Source organism: Trachymyrmex cornetzi, unplaced genomic scaffold (assembly GCF_001594075.2).
Source record: "Trachymyrmex cornetzi isolate Tcor2-1 unplaced genomic scaffold, Tcor1.1 scaffold83, whole genome shotgun sequence".
NCBI classification, from domain to species: domain Eukaryota; kingdom Metazoa; phylum Arthropoda; class Insecta; order Hymenoptera; family Formicidae; genus Trachymyrmex; species Trachymyrmex cornetzi.
In genome coordinates, this window is record NW_017300169.1 from 2,310,370 (window position 1) to 2,333,250 (window position 22,881).

At 36.1% G+C, this 22,881-nt stretch overlaps 2 protein-coding genes across 2 annotated transcripts; one reads left to right on the top strand and one right to left on the bottom strand.

Moving 5' to 3' along the window:
- The first annotated feature begins 3,608 nt into the window (after positions 1-3,608).
- On the top strand, positions 3,609-18,826 carry Nost (Nostrin). The gene is made up of 9 exons (XM_018519346.1): positions 3,609-4,853; positions 5,378-5,926; positions 13,359-13,447; positions 13,526-13,605; positions 14,662-14,786; positions 15,379-15,849; positions 16,273-16,602; positions 16,838-16,990; positions 17,827-18,826. Exons 1-9 carry the CDS (start codon positions 3,609-3,611, stop codon positions 18,244-18,246), a joined length of 3,462 nt encoding a protein of 1,153 aa, XP_018374848.1. The 3' UTR covers positions 18,247-18,826.
- A 435-nt stretch (positions 18,827-19,261) lies between these two features.
- On the bottom strand, positions 19,262-21,341 carry LOC108768730 (pancreatic lipase-related protein 2). Its single transcript, XM_018519272.1, has 6 exons — positions 20,701-21,341; positions 20,522-20,625; positions 20,056-20,357; positions 19,828-19,917; positions 19,476-19,721; positions 19,262-19,402 (listed from the first exon to the last, which is right to left on the bottom strand). Exons 1-6 carry the CDS (start codon positions 21,235-21,237, stop codon positions 19,329-19,331), a joined length of 1,353 nt encoding a protein of 450 aa, XP_018374774.1. The 5' UTR covers positions 21,238-21,341; the 3' UTR covers positions 19,262-19,328.
- Positions 21,342-22,881: the final 1,540 nt, after the last annotated feature.

Here is a 22,881-nt window from a genome sequence, read left to right on the forward strand (position 1 = left end):
TGAGATATCGATCGGTATAAAACGAATATAACGAGTAGAGAAAGGTAATTCGCGTCAAAGATTAAATTTCGTTCGTATCGGACATTTTATTTATCTAGCCTAATATTACGTCATGTCTCTACGCCAAACCCTGTGTGATATCGCACCTTGTATCTCTCATTTCTATCCTTATTGTGTAACAAGTGCATTTGTCGTTAAATATATCTTGTTTTGAACGCTGTCAAATGTTAAGACAATTAAAATTATGCGACACTTAAAAAATTAAAATATAAAATAGAAATCAAATAAAAAATTAAAATATAACAAATTTACGAGGAATCACCATTGGTTTGGTAAAGTTTCTATTTTCGATAACCGTGTTGCTTACTCGAGCAACAGTGGGAAATGCCGGCATGGCCTCAATTTTTATAATTTTGTAGAGCGTAATGCAAAGCGATCGTATCGTGCAAGAGTTTTCGTGTCAAAGAAATATAAAAGTATAAACCTTTTCTATCTCACATGAGAGGTTTAGGTATCGGAAATATTTTGTAAAATATTATCAGGGAGTATATAAGGAACTAAAAAGAAGAAAGAAAACAAAATATATCGTTCAGCAAATGTTAATTTCTGGTTGCTATGAAGCTGTCTTCTTTGCAGAACGAAACGTGTAAATCAAAATTGCGGAAAAGCTAAGTGCGGCTAAACAAATTTAGCGCCGCGAAAATTAAGACTAAACACAGAACGATCTTTTCAGATCTCTAAGCGATCGCTTTGTCCGGCGTGTAATAATATCGCGCGTGTCAGTAGGAGGTAGGGAGATGGAAGGAGGATCGGAATCTTAGCTAATTCGAGATTGGACGGGCGATTCTTGGGGGATAAAACGAAACGTATGTCTAATGCGATGAGTGAAGAGCAGGAGCTGCGCGCGGAACTCACAAGTACAATACGACAAGCGGTATGCATATACACGTGCTATAATATGAACATAATTGTTCACCGCCGTTGTATAACGTTGCTTCCAAGCGGCCTCCAACAGTCATTGCCGGAGCGTCACGTCGTGTTGCAAAAAATTACGCGATATTCCGCTGTTGTTTAACATTATTTCACGATATCGATCAAAAAAACTCGTAGATCTGAAAATATGAAACAATCACGTGAAAATCATTCGCTATTGTTATCGACAACGAGTGCATTAAAAAAAATTACTTTCGAAAGTCGAATCGTTGGCTCCTCGAGCGAAGACTCGCGTAATTATTATTTATCACGATCAATTGTTACGCTGACAGCAAATAAAATAGAATTGTTAAATAATTAAATAATAGAACAATTAAAATAGAATATGTACTTAATCGAAACTCAATTTACCAAGATAAAATTCGCGCTTGTGCTTTAAATGTATACGCGCGCGTATTTTGTACAACTTTGTTCCTTTAGCAGACGATGACATTGCACTGGTCTATCTATGTACGTCCATTTACGATGTCGTCGGACGCGCGGACGTGAATTCTCGCGGTGCCATAAGTCCCGTAGCTGATGGTGTTCATGGTCACATCGCATCGCGTCGCGTCGCCGCGTCGTTGCTTCAGGACGGCCGCGGCGGTTGCTTTTTTGCTCCGCTATGCGAAATTAACCGATCTTCAGCTTCGATCCGGCCATTTCGTTCGCGGCCTTCGCGCGTTCGCTGTCCGCGCTGACCGGCGCTATCCAGTGCGCGACGTGATGCCGCGCTGCGCTGTGCCGATTGCCGCGCGCGTCATATACAACGAGAGCGTGAAACAACGAGAGAAGACAACAGCTAAATAACGATAGATCGAAGAAAATTGGAACGCTACACTTGGCATCGTTCATGAACCCGTTACACTCGCCCAGTCATTCGGCTCTCTGTAATTACGTAACGCGTAGATAATACTGGCTGACGACGATGCGACAGCGGCGTGGAGTCGTTCGTTCGTTTAGATTCGTCAAAGCTCGCGCGCGCGTGATCGTTGCTGATCGTGCCATCCGCTCTTCCGTGCACGACGTGCTCGAATAAAACGTTCGTTATATGTTTGCATTTGCGAGCGTACGTGTATACTTACGCGCGTGCTTGTAATTCTCGGATGAGCGAGCAAATGCGACTCCGTTTCTTCGAGTCTATCGCTCGCGATATCGCCGCGGCCGCGTCGCGCCGCTTCCACATTCGAGTCGCACGAGCCACGTACGCGTCGAGTTGATGACGCCAAGTATGGTAAAGGCGAGGAGACAGCAACGCGAAATCTGACATATACCTACCTATTCAACAAATTTATTCTATATTGATCTGCACATTTTTTCTTGTCATCGTATCGATATTCGATCCGTGGGAAATTGTCGATTTCGAGGCGCGGCGGTGGCATCGCAAAACGTTATTGTTACGCCGTTTCATAAAGCTCTTCGTCGATATCTAACAACGTGATAATAAACAAAAATTGACAATTGTAGTCGACATAATTTTTTTTCTCGATTATAAAAATTGTCAGATAAATTTGAGGTTTTGCCAGTATTCTCGCTGTTAGTCAAATTTATGAGACGTAAGAAATACATGTTTGCGATAAACGGTTATACGTGCGATATAAGTTAGAAGGTGCAAAATTTGTAACGAGTATATTTGGAACATGGTTTAAGAGATACAGAATGTGAAAATTTCAAGGTTTGGCTACAGTATTCTTTATATGTATAAACAAAATTTGAAATATATAAATTTAGATTTCACCGATTATTTCTACGATAAGAAAAATTTATAAGATACAGAGAAGTCGCAATCGAGGGTGAAATTAAGCCTCGCAATAAACGAAAACAAACTCGCTCGGCTTGTGACAAATAGAACATGGAGAACTTTGCCTTGAAAGTGATATAAGTTTGTGTGATATAAGTTTGTGCGTGCTATAAAGGAAGACGTTTGCAAAGTAAAACGCATAATAGGATGCCATAAAAGTGCCATCTGGAATCACAACCAGACTATTATATACACGATTATTTTCGTATAAAGAAAAATTCAGATCCTCATCAACGAGATGCAGCGCCGAGGTATTGATTACTCTCACCATTGATGCAGATACAGAATAAATTGATCGTCGCTTCCTTCGACAAATTAATGGAAATTAATGTCGAAGTTCAAAAGATCTTTTCCTTCACTCGAAGAAACGAGGAAGCGAATTGGACATAAGCTACTTCGATGTTGCAACGACTAGTACAACGAGTAGTTGTTCGTATCCGTTTACGATAACGTGACAAGTAGAGCAACATTTTTGAAACATGTTTCGCTTGGTGATTATTTTTCAACTTGATCAGTAATTCGATCGTCATTTAATATCGGTTTAAAACGGTTTCGCAATGATAGTTCTCGAAAACCGATTCCAGAAGGACTAAACGTCATAACGGAAGGAAAAATTAAAAGAAGAAAAAAAATATATATATACAGTTTCATTAAAAAAAATCCTGGAGCAATGTCACCCAAGGTCAAATGGATATTACCGTCCAATGCGTTTTTTTAAGCCTTATAACTTTTGTCTAAACCTTTTTTTCGAAATTGCATTTATTTTTGAGATATTCGACTGTATCCAGATTTTTGGGACATCCTGTGTATATATACATATCTATATATAGCGGAGATGAATGAGGTGCGACACGTTTTGACAGCTTTGAGAACTCCCGCGAAGAGTTCGACCTTGAACAGTGGCGTCACGAGTATCGCGACGGCAACGTGGTACGACGTCCCGACGCCGATAATCGTACATTGTCGTGAGTTCCGCGATGAGACGAAACGCGACATTATCAAAAATGACGAAGCGGGAGACCGTAAAAGAACCTGCGATAATGAGATGGGAATAAGGCTCGTTGAACAAAGGATGGCCAGGTCCTTAGAAGGAGATACGAAAGTCTTGTCATCGAAAGACAATGTTTCGGAAAAAGACACGACGATGGGACCTCTCGCTGGAAGACTCTCGCAGTCTTCCGATAACGTCGACGCCGTGGACAAGGCGTCGTCGCGAAACAACGCGGAGGTCGTCGTGAATAGATCGAGTAAAGTTCGCGCGGATGTCAGGCCTTGCAGTTTCGAAGTAAATCCCGAGTTTCGCGTAAACGACTCGAGGACTCGAGATGGGAAGAGACGCAGTACTATGGAACTGAATGCCACCACGACGGTGAAGACGGACGCCGATGGAGTGCCGACCATCAGTTTTAGTTTTTTGCGCGCCGATGAGAATGTTCACGAGAACGACGACGAGATCGTTATTCTGGAGGTTGACACGAGCGATCAAACTGATTTCTCAGGAAATCAGCTGTATGATCATCCTAAAAGCGCCGTTCTAGAAAATAATCAAGCTCCCTTAGAACGAACCGGGCATGATAAGGAAATAAATTCGGGTGAGCCCTCATTACCAACGATTTGCCAGGATCTTTACGACGTGCCGAAATCAACACGCAAGGACGTGTCTTCGAACGATTTGCAAGAGAAAGAGATGCCAATCTGCAATCCCGCTCAAGAAAACTGCAAGAGCACGAATATAATTGTTCCACCTGAGAAGAATAAGAACCAACAACGCGATCAGATGAAACGTTCTACCAGATCGCTCAAATCTGGCAGAAGAAGCTACGGCGCGTCAGATAGCGACGGTTACGACGCCGGCATAGCGTCGATGTCGGGCTCGTATTCGGATCCGGAGTGCCCGAACGAGGCGGCGTTGTCGGAGAGTGGTGATTCGAGCCGCAGCAAGCGACTGAAGTTGCAGAAGCGACGACTGGGCAAGGCTTGGGGTAGGATGCGTAGCTGGCTGCGAGAGGAGAAGACCAGGATCGGCCAAGTGGTCAACAGGCACGCCAAGTTGCAAGCGGTTGGCGCGCTCAGTCCCGAGGTAGTGCCGAAAAAAAGAGGAAAGAAAAGATAAGAAATCTTGGCACGATTATAGTAAACATTAGTTAAAATCGGTCGAATGTAAGGAAACTAGATTGATAACATACTAGTTATATTATCTGATTCTCAAGAGATGGCATTAAACGTACGGTCTTTATAGTAGGTAAACACAAATAGCAGATAAAATTTAGAAACCAATTGTATTCATTCAAGTTCTTTAAATTTGAGATAATTTTAACTAATGTACTATTAATACGTTTATAGTGTTACTTAATATGGAAAATTAAGAGCGAGAAATTTTCGGTCCAGAAACGTAAAATTTATATTTTATATAATTCATTACTTCAAAACTTTGACGTTTAAATTAAACCTTATATGGACTTTTTTGCTCCTGTTCTCTAATTTTTTTACATATATTTTTCCAAACATCCTAAATACGAGTTGAACAATGCGATACAAGTTACCAAGATTTCAGATTCTTTCATTTATCTCGATCGATTTTTTATTGAAAATTCTCGCATCAAGGTGCGAAGCAATTGTGCCACTCCCACGGGAACATCTAAGAGCAAGCAGCGTGGCTTCTACGATCTAACGCGAGCTCACACCCAGGAGTCTGGTTCGATCACCAGAGTGGAGGAGTTTGGTCTATCGTCGGTGTCGGAGGAAGCGAACGTTTCCGATGACACGGAGAGACCAATGTCAGCATCGCCCGATTCGGGGAAGATGTCAGCGAACAGAACGAGAAGATTGCGCGGCAACCTGCGAAGAAAGACGGCCAGTTCGGACAACATTTTGGAAAGCGACAGGACAAAGTTACAGTTGCCAGGATCTTTGAGCATGGATAAACTATGCTCACATGTGACAGAGAACGACGAGATGAAAACGACACCAACGACGACGGCGACGACGATGGCGACAGTGCCGACAATGACGACGATGATGGCGGGGACCAGTGATGCCGAAGCGTCGGGGGATCACGGTGGGAAAAGTAGTCTGATTAAGAGGAGAATGCTCGGCTCAATTAGAGGGTTAATGGCCTCGACTCATCTATTGCAAACCTACGAGTCCGACGAGGTACTTGCGCTCTTATTGCTTCTTTCTCACTGCTAAGATCACTGGTGTCTGTGCACTTGTCATGACACTGACATGTTGAACACTTGCGACAATACGATCGAACATAACGCACTCTTGAAAACTAGAAAGAAATGAAAAGATTAGATACGCGTGTACGAACGGGACTAAAGGATGTAGTCGATGTTTATATGCGTGCATGTGTGTTTTCATTGACGCTCTAAAGCGAATTCCGGATGTGAAATATAGACACCCGTACGCGCGTGCATTCGAATACAGAAACACATCACTGATATTTGAATAATCTCATTAAAATTAATAGGAGTGTGCACATCGCGCTTGTAACGGATAGGACCACAAAGTTTGTAACTAACTTACTAACGCGACGCAACAATGGATGTGGATTAATATCGGCACGTGTGAAGTTGTTAATAATCTTATTAGGACACGATGAGTAAGTTTGTTGATAGAGTTTGGTAGAGTCCAATAAAATGAATTTCGTAACGCAAATTTATAAAATACGTTTCTTAGATATCTTTTAAATGTTACGTTACCATCGAACATATATAAATACATACATAAAGTATTCATTATTTTCATTTAAGAAGAAGAAATCTTTTACGAGAAAAAGAAAAAAATTTCTTGTCAAATCACATGCTTAACATGTTTTACTAGTCATGACACGTCCATTACCGGCTATCTAAACGATATTACCACATTTCCACAGATATTTTACAATAAATATAAAGTAGCCATTTCGATGAGATGCATGCGCGATAAATCAGCGACACTTAGAATCAACAGGAAAAAATTAAATGTCTGCTTTCTTTTCACATATTGCTTTCAGCGATGACATTTTCATCGAAAATCGCTTTCATCTGTACAACAGACTTTTCTGACGTGTTTAGAATGCTTTTTGTTGATCTATCAAGTCATTACATATTATTTACGCGAATTTGTTATGCACGAAACATTTCTTTTTGTGTGTGCGTGCGTTTTATGAAGTCCAATTCCTACTTCTCTGACCTCTGCATCTCTGACGTTGTATAAAAAGATTTATTCGTCAAATATGTTTGTGTGTATCTCGTTATTAAAATTTTTATAACAAGAATTTATAAAATAATGGATATTTACTCAACTTAATATCATTGAACCAAAACTGTACGTAAATACAATAAAATATTCATTAAATTATGAAAAAATAATAAAAATTGATCCAACGAATTCTCATAATGATTTAGGTTTTTTTTTTTATAAAACTATTACTAGAATTCATTGCAAGAGTGAATATATAGTTATATAAATGAATCCAATTATTGTATCAATAAATTAACTACATTAAGTTGGACATTGATTAACGATTATTCATTGGACTAAAAATGACCAAAATTTTTTCAGTGTGTCCAGAATGATTAATCAGAAAAAATGTTCTAATATCTAATATTCTAATATAATATAATATCTCAATCATATTTCTGTATGTGTATATACATATATATGTTTAATAATTAATATATTTACACGTAATTATATAAAATACAAAATCAAGCCATGCCAATTTCGAAAAAAAATCTTTGTTTTTTACTTCGTCTCTCATTTTTCAGTTCATCGTTTTCTAATTCTGCTTTCCCCAAGTTGAAATTTTACAGGCCGTTTGTCCGATCGAGAGATTTATTGACTGTCCAAGAGAAATGGCGCTAAGCGGCCAAGCACGAGCATGTCTTGAAGCATCGCAAAAGCAAAGCATGGAAAGTGTGGGAAAGTTACACGGAGAAAATAGCCAACTCTGTTTTACACACATACATATGCGCGCGCGCACATACACGCTTGACCGTCTTCCCTACGTGTTCTCATGTGTGTCTCGAAGATCGCATATGCGTGTAAGCTGTATATTTAAAGACATGTGACTGTGAGGAACAGGACACTGTTTCTCTGTGACTTATACATTTGACCGTGGATTTTTCAATAGTGTGGCACAGAAGTTGACAAGTTTCTCCGAACAACATCGAGCGATGTACGATATAATTGTTACCACGATTAATAATTTTTGTTAAGATTTCTCAGGTCAGCATCTTCAATGCAAATTCAGCTTTGCTTACGATTCATTTATTTTAACTTTAATTTTGTAAAAATATCGCGCAAACCATCATACAAGATATAGTGCAATTGTTATGTAGAATTCGAGTGAAATGCATTTTTATCTGCATTTTATTGTCCGTATTTCTGATGACTTCTGGTATTATTACCAAATTAGAGCATGACAATTTAACGGACTGATGGTCACGAGCTACTGACTCAAAGCAACGCTCGTGGCGATGAAAGTTTCTTTGTCGAACGATAAATATGATAGATAAATTATCTGATATGACGAAATATAAAAGCATGTTTCGTTTGAAAATTTACACGCAGAAATTCTCGTATTAACGTAATCGAGGATGCGAGTGAAGAGACATTCACATTGAGCTACTGGTTAAGTAGTTGGTTTTATGTAATCGTGCCATATATATTTTTTCGATCGAACTTGTATTGACATTTAAAACGCGAGATTGCCACGCGCGAATAAATTATTAAAATTGAATTGGCCCAATAAGTGAGCCAAGTTCCATGATGGTGATATATTTCAGAAATGTTATGTAGATCTCGACTAAATGCATATTACGCTATAATATGATAAATTCAATGGTTATCGACTGGTCATTGACTCGCGCACTTGTTCATTGTAAGTGAGTGGAAATAAACCACCTGTTGCAAGTGCACGCCCATTTGTCGTCATCGACCTACTATAATCGAAGTATCGATTAACCTTTCAATCGTCCAAATTGGTAATAACTACACCAACTCGTTTCATCTCGATTGTTACCTGGGAATGCATATAATTGCATTTATTATTATATATATGAACCTATTTTTTCATGGTATAACGACGTATTAAAATATTTTTGAGAGAGCGCAAGCAAGAGAAACAGGTAGAAATTCCAAACGAAATTTTATTTCATTATATAAACCGCTTGAGAGAGAGAGAGAGAGAGAGAGAGAGAGAGAGAGAGAGAGAGAGAGAGAGAGTAGCTCACAGCGCCCATAAATCGTTAAAAAAGCGCTAAAAAAAGTGTATACTAAGCGCTTTTAACGCTTTGCAGATGTTGCTGTGCTACTTAGACGGTATCTTTACTAGTAAGACTACGTGCTCATTTTTTTTGTTTCTTTTTATATTTCATGCAGTTTACAATAACCTAAATATTAAGAAAATTAAAAAAATATATATTTCATGTCGCCTGCGAATATGCGAATATTCTATTTACAGAGATAGAAAAACGGCGAAATTTTTCCCGCTGATTTCTATATGAATATAAATGTAACATACATACATTTTTTATATTCCTTATACATGAATTGTTATCTACAAATCAACACTAGGATTTTATTGTCTCTTAATACTATTGTAATGAAACGAACAATGATCAACGTTTTAAAATTACGAATATAAAACACATTCAGTTGAAAGATGAAGCTGTCGCTTGGCAAATCGATTATTGATCACACGTTTAATTATTACCTGCTAATTGAACGGATACATGTCGGACTGATAATTACATTACAATAAAACGAGAAGACGTTATCCAAGATAAATTGTTGCTAGTAAAAAAATTAGCGAAACTAGTGGATATACATATATGAAAGTGTTTTTCCCCATGCGTGACATTTTATCAATTCACTAACTAAACTGATTACAACTTTCGCCGTATCGCCGACTCTAGAAATTTCTCATGTATACAAATTTATCTCATTCTACTAATACACCTTCCCTTGTTTTATTACATGTATATATGTAGTCTGCACTAGAGCGCAAAACAATCTTTTCCTATAAAGAATTAATACAACATTTGAGATGAGCTCGTAATATAAAATAGATTTTGATTTATTACAAATTGATGCAGAAATCTTTCACTCTTTAAGTGGTTGTCATCTTAATATGAAATAAATGTATCGAGAAATTACCCATCAAACAAACTGATATTATTTGTAATTATTTTGATATTATTCTGTTAAAGACGTCATTTTAACATCAAAATTTTAACGATAAATAACATCAGCTTATTTGCTAGGAAGGTGCGCGCTTCTTAATATCTAATAATTTTTTTAACATCTAATATGATTAAACGCGATTATGGTTTACGTTATTGTTAGCTTTCTCTTGACGAAATGCCGAGAAGTATAAATGTAAATGGCAAATTGCCATAAGAAACGCTTTCGGTAAAATTTAGATTGAGTCTATAGAAAGTTGCTCCGTCATTTTGTTAGTCGCGTCACAAATAAAACAGATGTTCTATTGCGTGACAATCGATGTGCGTATCGATCGCAGGTATTTTACACAAATCTAACGTGAGATTTTATTGCGTGACTTCGAAAATGACGGATATTGTTGATATTATTAACGAAAGTATATTTCGCGAAATTGTGCAGTCATTTAACAATTTGCATTAAAAATTATAAATAGTAACTTCAATTCATAAAAACAAATGCTTTACTTTGTATACAAAACTCATCATTGTCTTTCCGTACACAATACACAGATAAAGAAATAGATACTATATAACGATTCTTAAAAAAAAAAATTACTATGTTCTTGCAAGATCTCCGTATCTCCTACTTTGTTCATCAAATTATCAGATCGAAATCTCTGAAACTTTATCGGTAATATCGATTCTGAAAGAGTAGCTCTTTGAAATCGATCAACAGCGCAAAAACGCGTTATAGATAATACGCGATTCGTTTATTTATCGTTACAACGACAAGAAAAATATGAAAAATGGAAAAAAACGCAACTAAGAAAAATATGTTAACAACTGGAAAATTGTCAATTATATTTAGAAAAAACGCGCCAAATTTATTAGAGGAATATTTCATATTCCTGATTCGTTTACTAAGATTTTAAGTCAGTGCGAATGACTTTTTAATATCTTGCATAACTTGTACACGTTATAATCGCGAGAATATGCATAGACATGCGAATGACAGAAATGTAATATGTCCTTGCCGACTCTAATATTTCTATTACTATTACTTCTACTACCACCACTAGAGAGATATTATGTAACATGATTGTACATTATGACTAGATGTCGAGTTTGTATCGATGAAACTCGACAACTCGTTCTCACTCGAGAATATTTTAATAAATGAAAATTTTTTATACGTTATGTGAAATTGTAGCTAGCTAATGATAATCCGTCGTTTAAAATTGATTTAGATATCACTTTTTACTTCTTATTTTTACATTGTAAATATTTGAAGCAAACAATTTATAAATCTCATCTTCAATGGCTGCGTTTTGAATTTTTTTAAATATACGTCGTTCGCATTAGAACGTAATTATCGACGACATAGAACTCAATTCGTTTGACCGACTTTGAATTATCAATCGTATTTAACGCGCCATGCTTCAATAACTTCGTAGAAAGGTGATTTTCTGTTATTGAAATCGTCAAATGAATTTTATTTAAGCACGATCCAATGTGTACTTAACAAACACACGATGACTAATTCTGATTTCTTTCGTTACAGTCCTACATTATATGATATATTATACCAATATTGTAAAAACTTATCATATCTTCGTATGTACAGAGTGTCCTATAACTCTCAATTAATATTTCTGGGAGTAAAAGAGGATGACATTTTGAACGTTTTAAAAGTGTGTGTGTTTCTTTTCCAATTTTAGGTCAGACCATTATTTACCGAGTTATTAACGATTAAAGATTACTCAATCAGATTACGCCCAGCCGGAGTGCGCAAGAGTGCAATATGCCATAGAGCTCTTCGCGCTTACTGTACATTCTCTCGATTAAAATTTTATTATAATTTTTCATATTAATTAACAAATAAATGAATAAATCAATAAATAAGTAGATAAATAGGTAGATTATTTATTTATTTATTTACACTGAAAAAAAATTTGCTGAATTTTAATAAATATTTTTTTTAATAGTACTAACGAAATATGTACTTATAATAAATAAGTATTTACTTAAAATAAAAAAGTTATGCTAAAATCAAATAAATATGTGTTTACATTCAGTAAATATTTCGTTAGTATTATTGAAACAAATACTTACTAAAATTTAGTAAATTTTTTTCAGTGTATTTATATGAAAAATTATAATAAAATTTTATAATACAAGCGATTTATAATAACATTTTTTAATACAAGCGATAGATGTAATTAATTAGTTAGCGTAATTAATTAGCGTTGTTTTAGACTATTCATTGAAAAGGATCATATTAAGAGTCGAAACGTATGAATTTATTTTTTATGTAATATCATAAATATAAGATTTGACACAAGTTAACCAGTCAAATTCTAATAACTATTGATTTGTATTTATTTGAAATCAAATTTTAATCGAGATAATGTACAGTACGTATGGGGAGTCTTATAACATTTTGCACTCCTACGTACTCCAGGTGGGCGTAATCTGATTGAGCAACTTTATTGACTTTGTAAATAACGATCTGAGCCAAAATTGGAAAAGAAACTTTTAATTTAAAATGTCATCCTCTTTTACTGCTAGAAATATTAATCAAAAGTTATAGGACATCCTGTATACATCCTAGTTAATTAGCACATATAATACAGCTCTTTCGACTTTCCTCAAGGTTTACTTACAAGCGAGTCAACGCTTACTTTCACCGGGTACCTCGGGCTGTGATTAAGCTTTAATTCGAATCAAGTGTCAGTCACCTTGGCGCGGCAGACGAAAAGAAGTGCGATATTCGATAGCCACGGGAACGTTTATCATGCACGAATAAAACGCCTTTCCATTATAGCTGCGGTGTTTATGATTTTATCGTAACTGCTTCCGGGACGAGCCTTGGAGAAAAGAAACTTCCTCTCTCTAGGATACGACAATATTTTATTCAAGTTGATGCTGCGCATCTATTAAGATACAAAAGAATTTAATAATAAGAAAATAAAGGAGAAAATGAGCACAACTGCTATTAATATATACAAATATTTAAATAGTATTTCTTACATACTATACAAGTATATATATGTATATATATAGGGTGTCTCACAATCACTGTACAATACTTTCATATCATATCCTAAAGAGAGATAAAGTAGAATAAAAAACCCTAATACAAAAATTTTATTGTATGCAATGTACAAAATATTCTTTTAAATTTTAATACGCAATGCTTTCCATGGTTATTTAATATAAATACGTTATAAAAAGACTGTTATGATGCTGAAGATAGAAAAAAATATATATCAATTTATCGTTACCAGAATTATCATGATGAGAAAAAAATGTAACAAAATGATACTTTTTCTGAAAAAATTCTTTTGCTTCTTTCTTGGTTTTTCTTTTTTTTATATAAATATTAAATAACTTATTGTCTTATCGTTATGTAATTTCGTTCTTGTAACATGCAGGGAGGACAAGGCGGTTTCGAGGATGTGCGAAGATATGTCAAACAAGGAGGCGACTTTTGCAAGGACTTGGCATCGATTCTTCATGAAAGGTATTTTTTAAACGTTTTTTCCCATCGTTCGTCGCACATGCGAATTTTTCAATGAGAAATTGTGAAAATACGTTTCAGAGCCGAACTGGAAGCTACGTATGCGAAAGGATTGAGCAAACTCAGTAGCAAGCTGACAAAAGCCTGCGCCAAAGATCAAGGTGATTATCGGTTCTTTTCGGTACAAATTAATTTTATGCGCCCATCGCGTTAGTATAGGACATTTGATCGATAATCAGGCGTAAACAATTGCAACTGTTTCTATTTAATAATACATGAGAGTTTAATGCGAAATTTTTTTTTTGCAAAAATTATTAATAATGAGTATCTCTTGACTTTTTTCTTCATCAAAAATATTGAAAATTAACAATTTATACATATGTATATTTATAGACTTGATGCGCAAACATAGTAATCGCAAGTTTTAATAAAAGAAAAGACAAAATTTAGCTTTAGGAGGAAGAAATTTTACTCTCTTTTTCTTATTGTCTGCAGTCTTATCTGTTTATTAAATTTACAAGGAGAGGCTACACTCTGCTCTTCACTGATTTTGATCAACTTGCAGCGATGTTAGAGGACCCTATCAAATAAATACCTGTAAAGCCGTTCCCGCTAATGGGCCTCTGAAGCCGAGTAACGAGCATTAAAAAATATATTAAAAATCTGGAAACAGTCTAATATCTCGGAAAGTATGCATTTTCGAGAAAAATGTCTTAAATGGTAAGGTTTAATAAAATGTATTTACTGGTTTTATTGGTTTGACCATTAGGTGGCATCGCCAAGGTCAAGTCAAGGTTGACGATACCTCCCAAGAAAACCAATAAAGCCAGTAAATACATCTCATTAAACCCTACCAATTTTGTATAAGACATTTTTCTTAAAAATGCATGCTTTCCGAGATATTAGACTGTTTTCAGATTTTTTGATATATTTTTAAATGCTTATTGCTCGGCTTCTAAGGCCCATTAGCGGGAACGACTTTCAGGTGTTCATTTGATAGGCTTCTCTAACATTGCTGCAAGTTTGATCAAAATCGGTGAAGAGTAGAGCGTAGTCTCTCCTTGTTGGTATGAGGCTCCGGTTTATCTTTTTGAGTAGTATATGTGTAGTAAATATCAACGAGAACGCAGTGTGTTGGCGCGTTGCGAAATACAGACGGTGCCCGTAGCAATCGTCTCTTCTAATTGTAAGTATGGATCTCCTCTTTCATAATACAGGTGGTAATAGCAACGGAGGTGTGAACGAGGCGTGGAGGTGTGTCGGCGAGGAGATGGAGGCTGCAGCGGAAGCACATCGGTTATGGGGCATCGCGTTAAGCGAACAACTTGCCAAACCGCTCAGAGTAAGTCCGAGTCTAGGGAGATGATTACGATGATCAGAAGACCGCGTGAAAAAGACTGGATGCGCAACCGTGTACTTACGCAACGTCACGATCGGACACGATTATTGCAAAACGACAAAATTAAAATCGCCCAAAGAAAATTTACCTTGATATTTTTTCAGACAACACAAAGTGTCCAAAATTGGGACATAAGACATCTTTGGCATCAACCCAGCTAACACAAATTCTAAAATTGAGATATAAAACTTCAAGACGTTAGATGTCTAAAAAACGTTTTGAAGTTTTATATCTCAATTTTAGACTTTGTGTTATCTGGGTTGATTCTTTTATATCGTACACGAATTATATTTCGCTGGCGAAAAGTGCATCGAATCAGATCACAAATATTAAAATGACAAAAATTTGAGACGTGACATTACTACATTACATCATATATATATATATATGCGCAGATAAATACATAAAGTTGACTTTCTCTTTGCGGAAACTCGCATTACTTGCAACCGAAAAGATTCAATCTTGTAATAGCATTGAACGAATTGAATCGAAAAACGAAAGGAATAAAAGGATAACACATATATGTAACACACAGGTGGGTGTAGCGGAGACGCAGGGCCGATCGAGAAAGAGCATCGAAAATTCGGTGGACAAAGCATCCAAGTCGCTGCAAGAATGGCGTGGAATAGCGGCAAAGAGTAAAAAGCAGAGCTTTGCGTGCGCGCGCGAGAACGAGAGGTTGCAGGATTTGGCGCGGTTGCAGACCATCAGTCAAAGTCAGCAGAGCAACAATAGGTCGTCGACGTCGAGTCATCACGTTACGGAGAAAGAAGCGAGCAAACTGGAGACTAGACGAAGGAAAGCCGAGGACTCTTCGCGACGAGCGGACACCGAATTCTACACGGTCAGCGTGAGAGCCGAGAGAGCTAGGCTCGAGTACGAGAGCACGATGAAGAAAGGCGCGAAGCAGATGGAATTGCTCGAGGAGGAACGACTGAGCGCCCTAAAAGACCTCGCCAACGTGTACTTGACGCACTTGCAGGCGCTCGCGCCGCGATTGCAGCAGGTAATATACGAACATTACAAACGATCGAAATAATCGCGCGATTACGCACCATGCAACTGTATTTTTTACTTATCGTAAAGATATAATTTGAATTTCTCAAATATACGATAATAAGATTATCTCGGTGATTTAAAGGCTTAGGCCTCTCGCACGGAATGCAAGAGATCCGTTCGACTCCCGGCCGAGGCAATATTTTTCGCAATAAGTTTATCACAGTTTTTTAAGATTAAATTTGGAAAATTTGGGATTATTAATATTTCAGATTGATTGCGTTAAAAGTCCGACAACCATATCGGCACGCAATTACAATTTTTGAAATTAATTCATTTAAATAAATATATATAATAGTTCTCAACATCTTAACATTCAGACCGTAGTGACGCTTCGTATTTAAAGTAATGTTTCTCAAATATACTTTCTTAGAGCGTCGATCGCTTACTAACGCCCGTGCGCAGTTGCAACGTGTCGCAGGACTTAGAGATCCTAAAAAATCTCGTACGCCGAATGGATAATCACGATGTGACGAACGCGGAACAATTATTGCCGGATTTCTACGCCGAACACGTGACTTTAGCGATGAACCGCGAACGGCGAAAACAGGCATTGGTGAGGGTGCTGCATCTGATAAGGCAAGATCTCGAGCGAGAAAGACGAGGTAGAGAAGGCCTGGAAACATTACACCGAGCTTTCGTTAAGACTCCAGCGTTTGCGGCGGACGAAAGCACACAAAACGTAACGGATAAACTAAATCACGTACGTATGTCGAGCATGGTGCATTTATCGTTAATCTGACATAAGGCCTACTCTTTTTGGCTAAACTTTTGCACTAGTTCATCTTTCTTTCTCTTCTTTCTTGCTGGAGAGAAAAGGAAAAAAGATGAACTGATGCAAAAGTTCAGCCAAAATTACAGGCTTATAGTCAGAGTTATTATTTTGTACTAACAATAAATACAGGCGCGCGATATAAAAAATAAATACGTTTCCGCAGATGCGTTCAATGTTGTTGTACTTGGAAGCGGCTAGGTATAAAGTCAGTGGTACGCTCGCTGAAGTGGAGGGTAGCAAACGAATCAAACATCCCTTATCGGACCATATTTTAGTTTCGAGAGACAAGCAGGGTTTGCAGCAAAGTGTTCTCAAGGTATAGTATTTTCAAGACTAACTTTTCAAACTGTGAGGGGCAGTTGAATTAATCACGGATGAAATAGCGCACAAAATTCCTTGAGGATACCAATAGAACCGCCTAATAGGATACTTCAGAATTAGTTTAGAAGTGAAGTGGGAACAATCTCGTTATTATGTTGAGAATTGCGTACTATAAGAGGTTCCAGTGTAATCCTGAACTTTAATATATTGGGTTAGAGAAAAAGTCTTTTTACAAGTTGGTATAGAGGACTTTTAGCAACCCATATATTCTATTTTTTAAAAATTGACAATTACACCATTTGACAGAGCAACGTTTCAGCTTTAAGTATCTGTATTTTTAATTGCAATATGATGATTTTTAATGGAGTTACAAGCAATAAAATCAGAATGTTCCTTTTTACTTAATTCGCGAGTAACTCGGGTACAAAAGAATCATAGGAACATTTAAAAAAAATGAGTTTGTAGGGGAAACTTCAAGCTTTCACGATAGATAGTCGAAAATTTGCTCAAATTTTTTTTGGGCACGCTACAACTATAAAGTGAAAAGAAAATTTTTCATTTTTTTCAGCTCGTAGTTTTTTATATGTAAAAATTACAAAACTGACATAAATTAAAAAAATGTAGTAACCATTTGAAAGTAGAGATTTCAAGCTTTAAAATCCTTTTTTTAAATTTAAATTTTGATCATTTTTAACGAAGATATCGATTGGGAAAGATCTTTTTACCAAGTTGTAAAGAAACTTTTTCCCTAACCCAATATATATATATAATATAAAATCGAAAATGTCATATAAAACAAGCAAGATCTTGTATTCTCTGATCTCCTTGCAGATTCCTTCTTGGGCAAAGAATGAATCTTTCGAGGTTCAGGACAGTGACGACGACCTCGAGTTGCATTTGACCAAGGATCAGGACGGCGAAACTCGCGATTGGAATGATCGCACTGCCGGTGACGGCAATTCAGAGAATCCACCGGACGAAGATGATTTTAGTGACTTCGACGAGTTTAGCAGTCACTCGGAAGACAACAACAATCAAATTGATGGTACGGAAGTACCTTCAGCTAAGATTGAACGCGCAGAGCAATGCCGAGCGATCTACCAATATTCCGCGAAACTAAATGACGAGCTCAGTCTTAGTCCGGGAGACCTGATAACTGTTCATCAGAAACAGCCAGATGGCTGGTGGATAGGCGAGTGCAGAGGCCGTACCGGTATATTCCCTGCCACTTATGTCCAAGTCATTCATTAGCATAAACGTGAATGATTTCACATTATATTGATATGCATAGGGAGATATATACATACTAACATTTCAAAGAAAACGTGATGAGACGTCGACCACGTGTAATGATGATAGTATCCTCTTACAGGAGTTTCCATCTGGCTTCGTTAAATCAGATAAGAGTATTATAATGTGCCAATAACGTTACATGCAACGATTACTTTATATTTGCACATATCGAGGATATTCGATCACAAGTTCGCATAAAGATGACTTGAGAATACCAAATAGTAGTTACCATCACATTCAATACATCTAGTGTCGAGGTCTGGTGGAAATATTTTAATCATGTCGTTATTATTTTTTTTTTTGCGCTATGTATACATTTATCGTTACTCTGTTACTACTATATATAATAATTAATGCTTGTTTATACGTATCGTTAAAACGTACTGTGAAAAAGATCGGTCTGAGTTACGACTCCGAATAGTTTTATTAATTCTGATGACAATGCATTTTAACTCATCGTGCGTATTATATCTATAATTCTTATAAAAATAAGCAATATAAGTTTAATCGCATGATCTATCTTACTGAAAAGTTACTTTCCTAGCATGAAATTATATTGATACAAATCTTTATAACTGGTGTATTTCTTTAATTTGTCGTTATAAAAATTATGATTGCTTATTGTATTTATTTACAATTTTTTCTTTTGTCACTATATTTCAGCTTGGGAATATTATTTTTCAAGTATGCTGTATATGTACATATATCTCACTTTTAAAGTCAAGATTGTTACACGCGCGCGCGTGTATGATAATTTTTTCTTTGTAATTTATTGAAAATTTATGAGTCATGTGAAAGTATGTAGCGAAGTGCGAACTCTCGAAACAAACTGTTTATGAGAGGACAAAACCGCGCGCATGCAAATATAAAAAATTATGTATGTATTGTGTATACATATATAATTATATATTTGTATCAACAATCAATTATAAATATCCAGATATATGTATAAGAAATTATTAAGTATATATGTATACTCTACCAGTACTGATATAATTAATTTATTTACAAAAAAGTTGTTCATTTCAGTGCGCAATTTGTTAATCCTCCGTATGGCCAAAGTAATCCTGTTGCAATTGCTTTTTTATCTCTTCTATGACATCAGTGCTATTGGCTGTAACAAAATGATTGCGTAACAATATCATGAAATAATAACGTCATTATTTGATGCAATTACTACAACACACCACAAAACGGACTGGTACTGGCTGTAGCCACGAAAAAACTTCCACGTTGATTGTATATTTCTGCTCTAATGCCCATTTCCGAGCAAATGTTTTCATCACATGGTTCCGCAATTATTTGTAAAAAATGCCTATATGTAAAATTCCATTGGTGTGCCCAGAAACTGCAATTACGCGCAGTAGCAGACGTTAAAGATTCTGTGAGATAGACGTAAGAACGTCCGTGACTACATATCGCTCGTTGTATCGCTACAAGTGTAACAACAAATTTTTTTTACTTATTGTTAGTTCCAGTTAACTAGTTGATAATCATTTTATACTAGCACTAGCTAGTTAATAGTCATTTTATACTAACCAGCTGTAGGAATCGGTAAGTAATCGAAGTATGACGTTCGTACACAGCCAGGTTGCGTTTTACCGCCGTTCGGGTAGAAATCAACATGACCTATTTACAGGATATTAGGATTAAGAGATTAAATAAACGAGCTTCTTGGGAATTACGATTCCAAAGTTATACATTGTCGAGAAAAAGAAAAAAGTGCGCGCGATAAGCTATGGATGGATCAAGTTTCAATCAAGCTACCTATAGCTTCGGGTAAACCAAGTCCCAGACTCGTGAGTAATCTGCCGTTTGTATGTATCACGTCGACAAATGGTGCGTCATTTTTATGTAAATGAACAGATGTATCAGCCTTGCGAAAACATGGCTGCGCCGGATCCAAACCAGTGATTCTCTGCACAGTCCATTTGTTCTGCCTTTTTTTCAGTTCTCTTGCGGCAAATCCGCAAATGTGAGCACCGAGACTATGTCCTACCAGATGTAAAGGACCCCAATTATTTACGCCCGGCTGCGCGATTGTAGCGTTCGTTACGTGTTCTATAAATCTTGGTGAACAAGTCGACATTTAGAAAGCATTAGCAGATTAATCTATACATAGGCAATACAATCGTTCGAAAGCGTCGCGGCATTTAGAACTTCTTTCGAATTTATTGCATTGTCTGACAAATTACCAATTACCATGTATCACATATACTTTTTGCGTACGCACTTTGATAATTGATATCCGACTATTCTGGTATTAACCGCTGCTTTGTAATAATTCCACGTATTACCGCCGGCGCTCCAATCTATTATCACCACGTTAACATCACCCTGTATACAATCATATACGATTCCATAAAAAATGAGTGACTATTTAGAAAATGAGACTGCAGTCGATAGACTCACCCATTCGAGTAATGCCTTTTCCATGTCCCTAATCCATGTTTCTTGACCATGAGACAGAAAACCGTGTACTATGACCACCGTCCTGCGTTCTATTTTAAAGTCTGTCCATTCTAAACCGAACTGTTCGCCAAGCACTACTTGTACGCGGTGAGGTTGTTTCCTAGAGGACAAAAGAAATTGCACGTCCAAGGCGTCACTCCCATTAGGTTTACTTCTAAAGAACCACTCCAGAGTCGCCGCGACTGTCTTTCCCAGTCCGAAGCAGTCCACTTGTCTGGATTGTTGTGCATCTTGCGACGAATCGCTGAATAACTCGCTCGAGTTGCCTGTGCGAGTGGACGATGTATATGTGAAATTCGTCAGAGTAGTAGTCTCATTAAATAGAGGCAGAGTTGTAACGAACGTCGTTTCATTCAGTCCATGTTCAAAAGACCGAGTTACGTTTGTCAAATGCGGATGCCATGAGCGAAAACATTCTCCAATGGAAAAATGGTACAAAACGGTGAACGTAAGAATGATTGCAAATACCATCGTCATCACCGACTAGCACATTGGCTTTTGATACGTCTTTTAACATACATGTATATATATGAAATACTTTATCATCCCATTTTGTTAGATAAGCCATGACGACTCGTACTCAATCGGAAAATTTTTAGATAAACAACTTGTCCTCACTCTTATACAGTTAAAACAACATTGATTAAATAAAAATGAATTGACTTCTGATAATACGTTATCGAAAGTAGTTAAAAATCGATATAATATTGTAATATTTTTCATTTATTTAGAAAGAATCAATATTTCTTTTTATTTGAACTGATAAAAAGGGGAATAACAATTTAAATTTTTTAATTTGACTCGTATTAATGAAAACTAGTTATTAATAACATTAATAACTAGTATTAATACAGGGTGCTCAATGATATCTGGCTAATCAATTCAAGGATAATTCCAGAACGTTCTAGGTAAAAATCCTAATTTTCTAGGTCAATTAATTTTCATTAGTTGATTCATTTTCATCGATTCACATATATTATATTTTGTATTCAAGTTAAAATTTTATATGATGAATTAATTAAAACGTAAACAAATTTGGATTTAGAACAATATTATCTAATACTTTATAAGTAATAAAAGAACATTCAACACACAAAAGATGATTGCTCTGCTATATTCGATTACAGACATTAAATCTAAGTTTTCTGTTAGTAACTTGTCTTATTGCATTTTTAAAAAAGGGTTTATATCTAAATACAACTTTTCTTTTTATTAACATATCACAAACATCTTAAGAAATTATTAATTTATTGGCGCTTTATTAAATTATTAGTTTAATTTTTAATATCCGCACTTGCTTTTAAATGTCATCTAAATTGATCATAAAATTTATTGTTATCGATATAGTTCTTGCGCAAGCGCGGGAAATACTTCTAATTTCTTTCGTTTTTCATAATACGATTTTTTTTTATGAAAGAATGACAAAATTCCAGGTCAGTCCTAAAATTATAGGGATTTTTCAGAAGTTTTTCAAAATACATTAAATTTCAGGATAATTCCAGGATTTAAGGTTATTCAAGGATCGATAGACACCCTGTAACTAAAACTAATAACATAAAATATTTCCAACACGAGTATACGAACGTAATTATTATATGAATTCTATATCTATTTTCATAGAAATGCGTAAAAATTATATTTATACACACATGTATGCACATATACAGTACCGATCTAAAGTTTGGATGCATCTGTATAAAACGGCTGTAATAGCCTTTCTCACTAATTGTAAGAATTTGAACAATTCTAGCAATTTAACGGTTGAAATAGCCTTACTTATGCGATGTGATGATCTGTGCTCTTTTTTCACAACTGATTTGGATCCATTCTGAATATCAGAATCATGAATGTGTGAAATTATATTGAAAATTATAATAACGGATTTTTGTAACATTCTCGCAGCCTTATCTTGTTTATGTTAACTTTTACTATCTGACGAAATATAATTATAATTTTTTTTTACGAAGTATAATTGAAGATCGATATATTTATTGTTTTGCAACTCTTGAGCGATTCTCCGAATCGGCGCTTTTGTACTGATTGGCCGGTATCTTGCAATAAGTTTTTGGTTGATGTCTTACGAGTAACGTAGGTTGTAATTTTTATATATATATATATATA

Bases quoted from the DNA above. Each gene is read 5' to 3' on its own strand.
- Nost (XM_018519346.1), top strand. From the start codon at position 3,609: ATGAATGAGGTGCGACACGTTTTGACAGCTTTGAGAACTCCCGCGAAG. The intron at 4,854-5,377 runs GTAGTGCCGAAA...TCTCGCATCAAG, and splicing joins TTGGCGCGCTCAGTCCCGAG to GTGCGAAGCAATTGTGCCAC. The intron at 15,850-16,272 runs GTAATATACGAA...ATACTTTCTTAG, and splicing joins TCGCGCCGCGATTGCAGCAG to AGCGTCGATCGCTTACTAAC.
- LOC108768730 (XM_018519272.1), bottom strand. From the start codon at position 21,237: ATGACGATGGTATTTGCAATCATTCTTACGTTCACCGTTTTGTACCAT. The intron at 20,626-20,700 runs GTGAGTCTATCG...GATTGTATACAG, and splicing joins AAAAGGCATTACTCGAATGG to GGTGATGTTAACGTGGTGAT. The intron at 19,722-19,827 runs GTTAGTATAAAA...TTACACTTGTAG, and splicing joins CTTACCGATTCCTACAGCTG to CGATACAACGAGCGATATGT.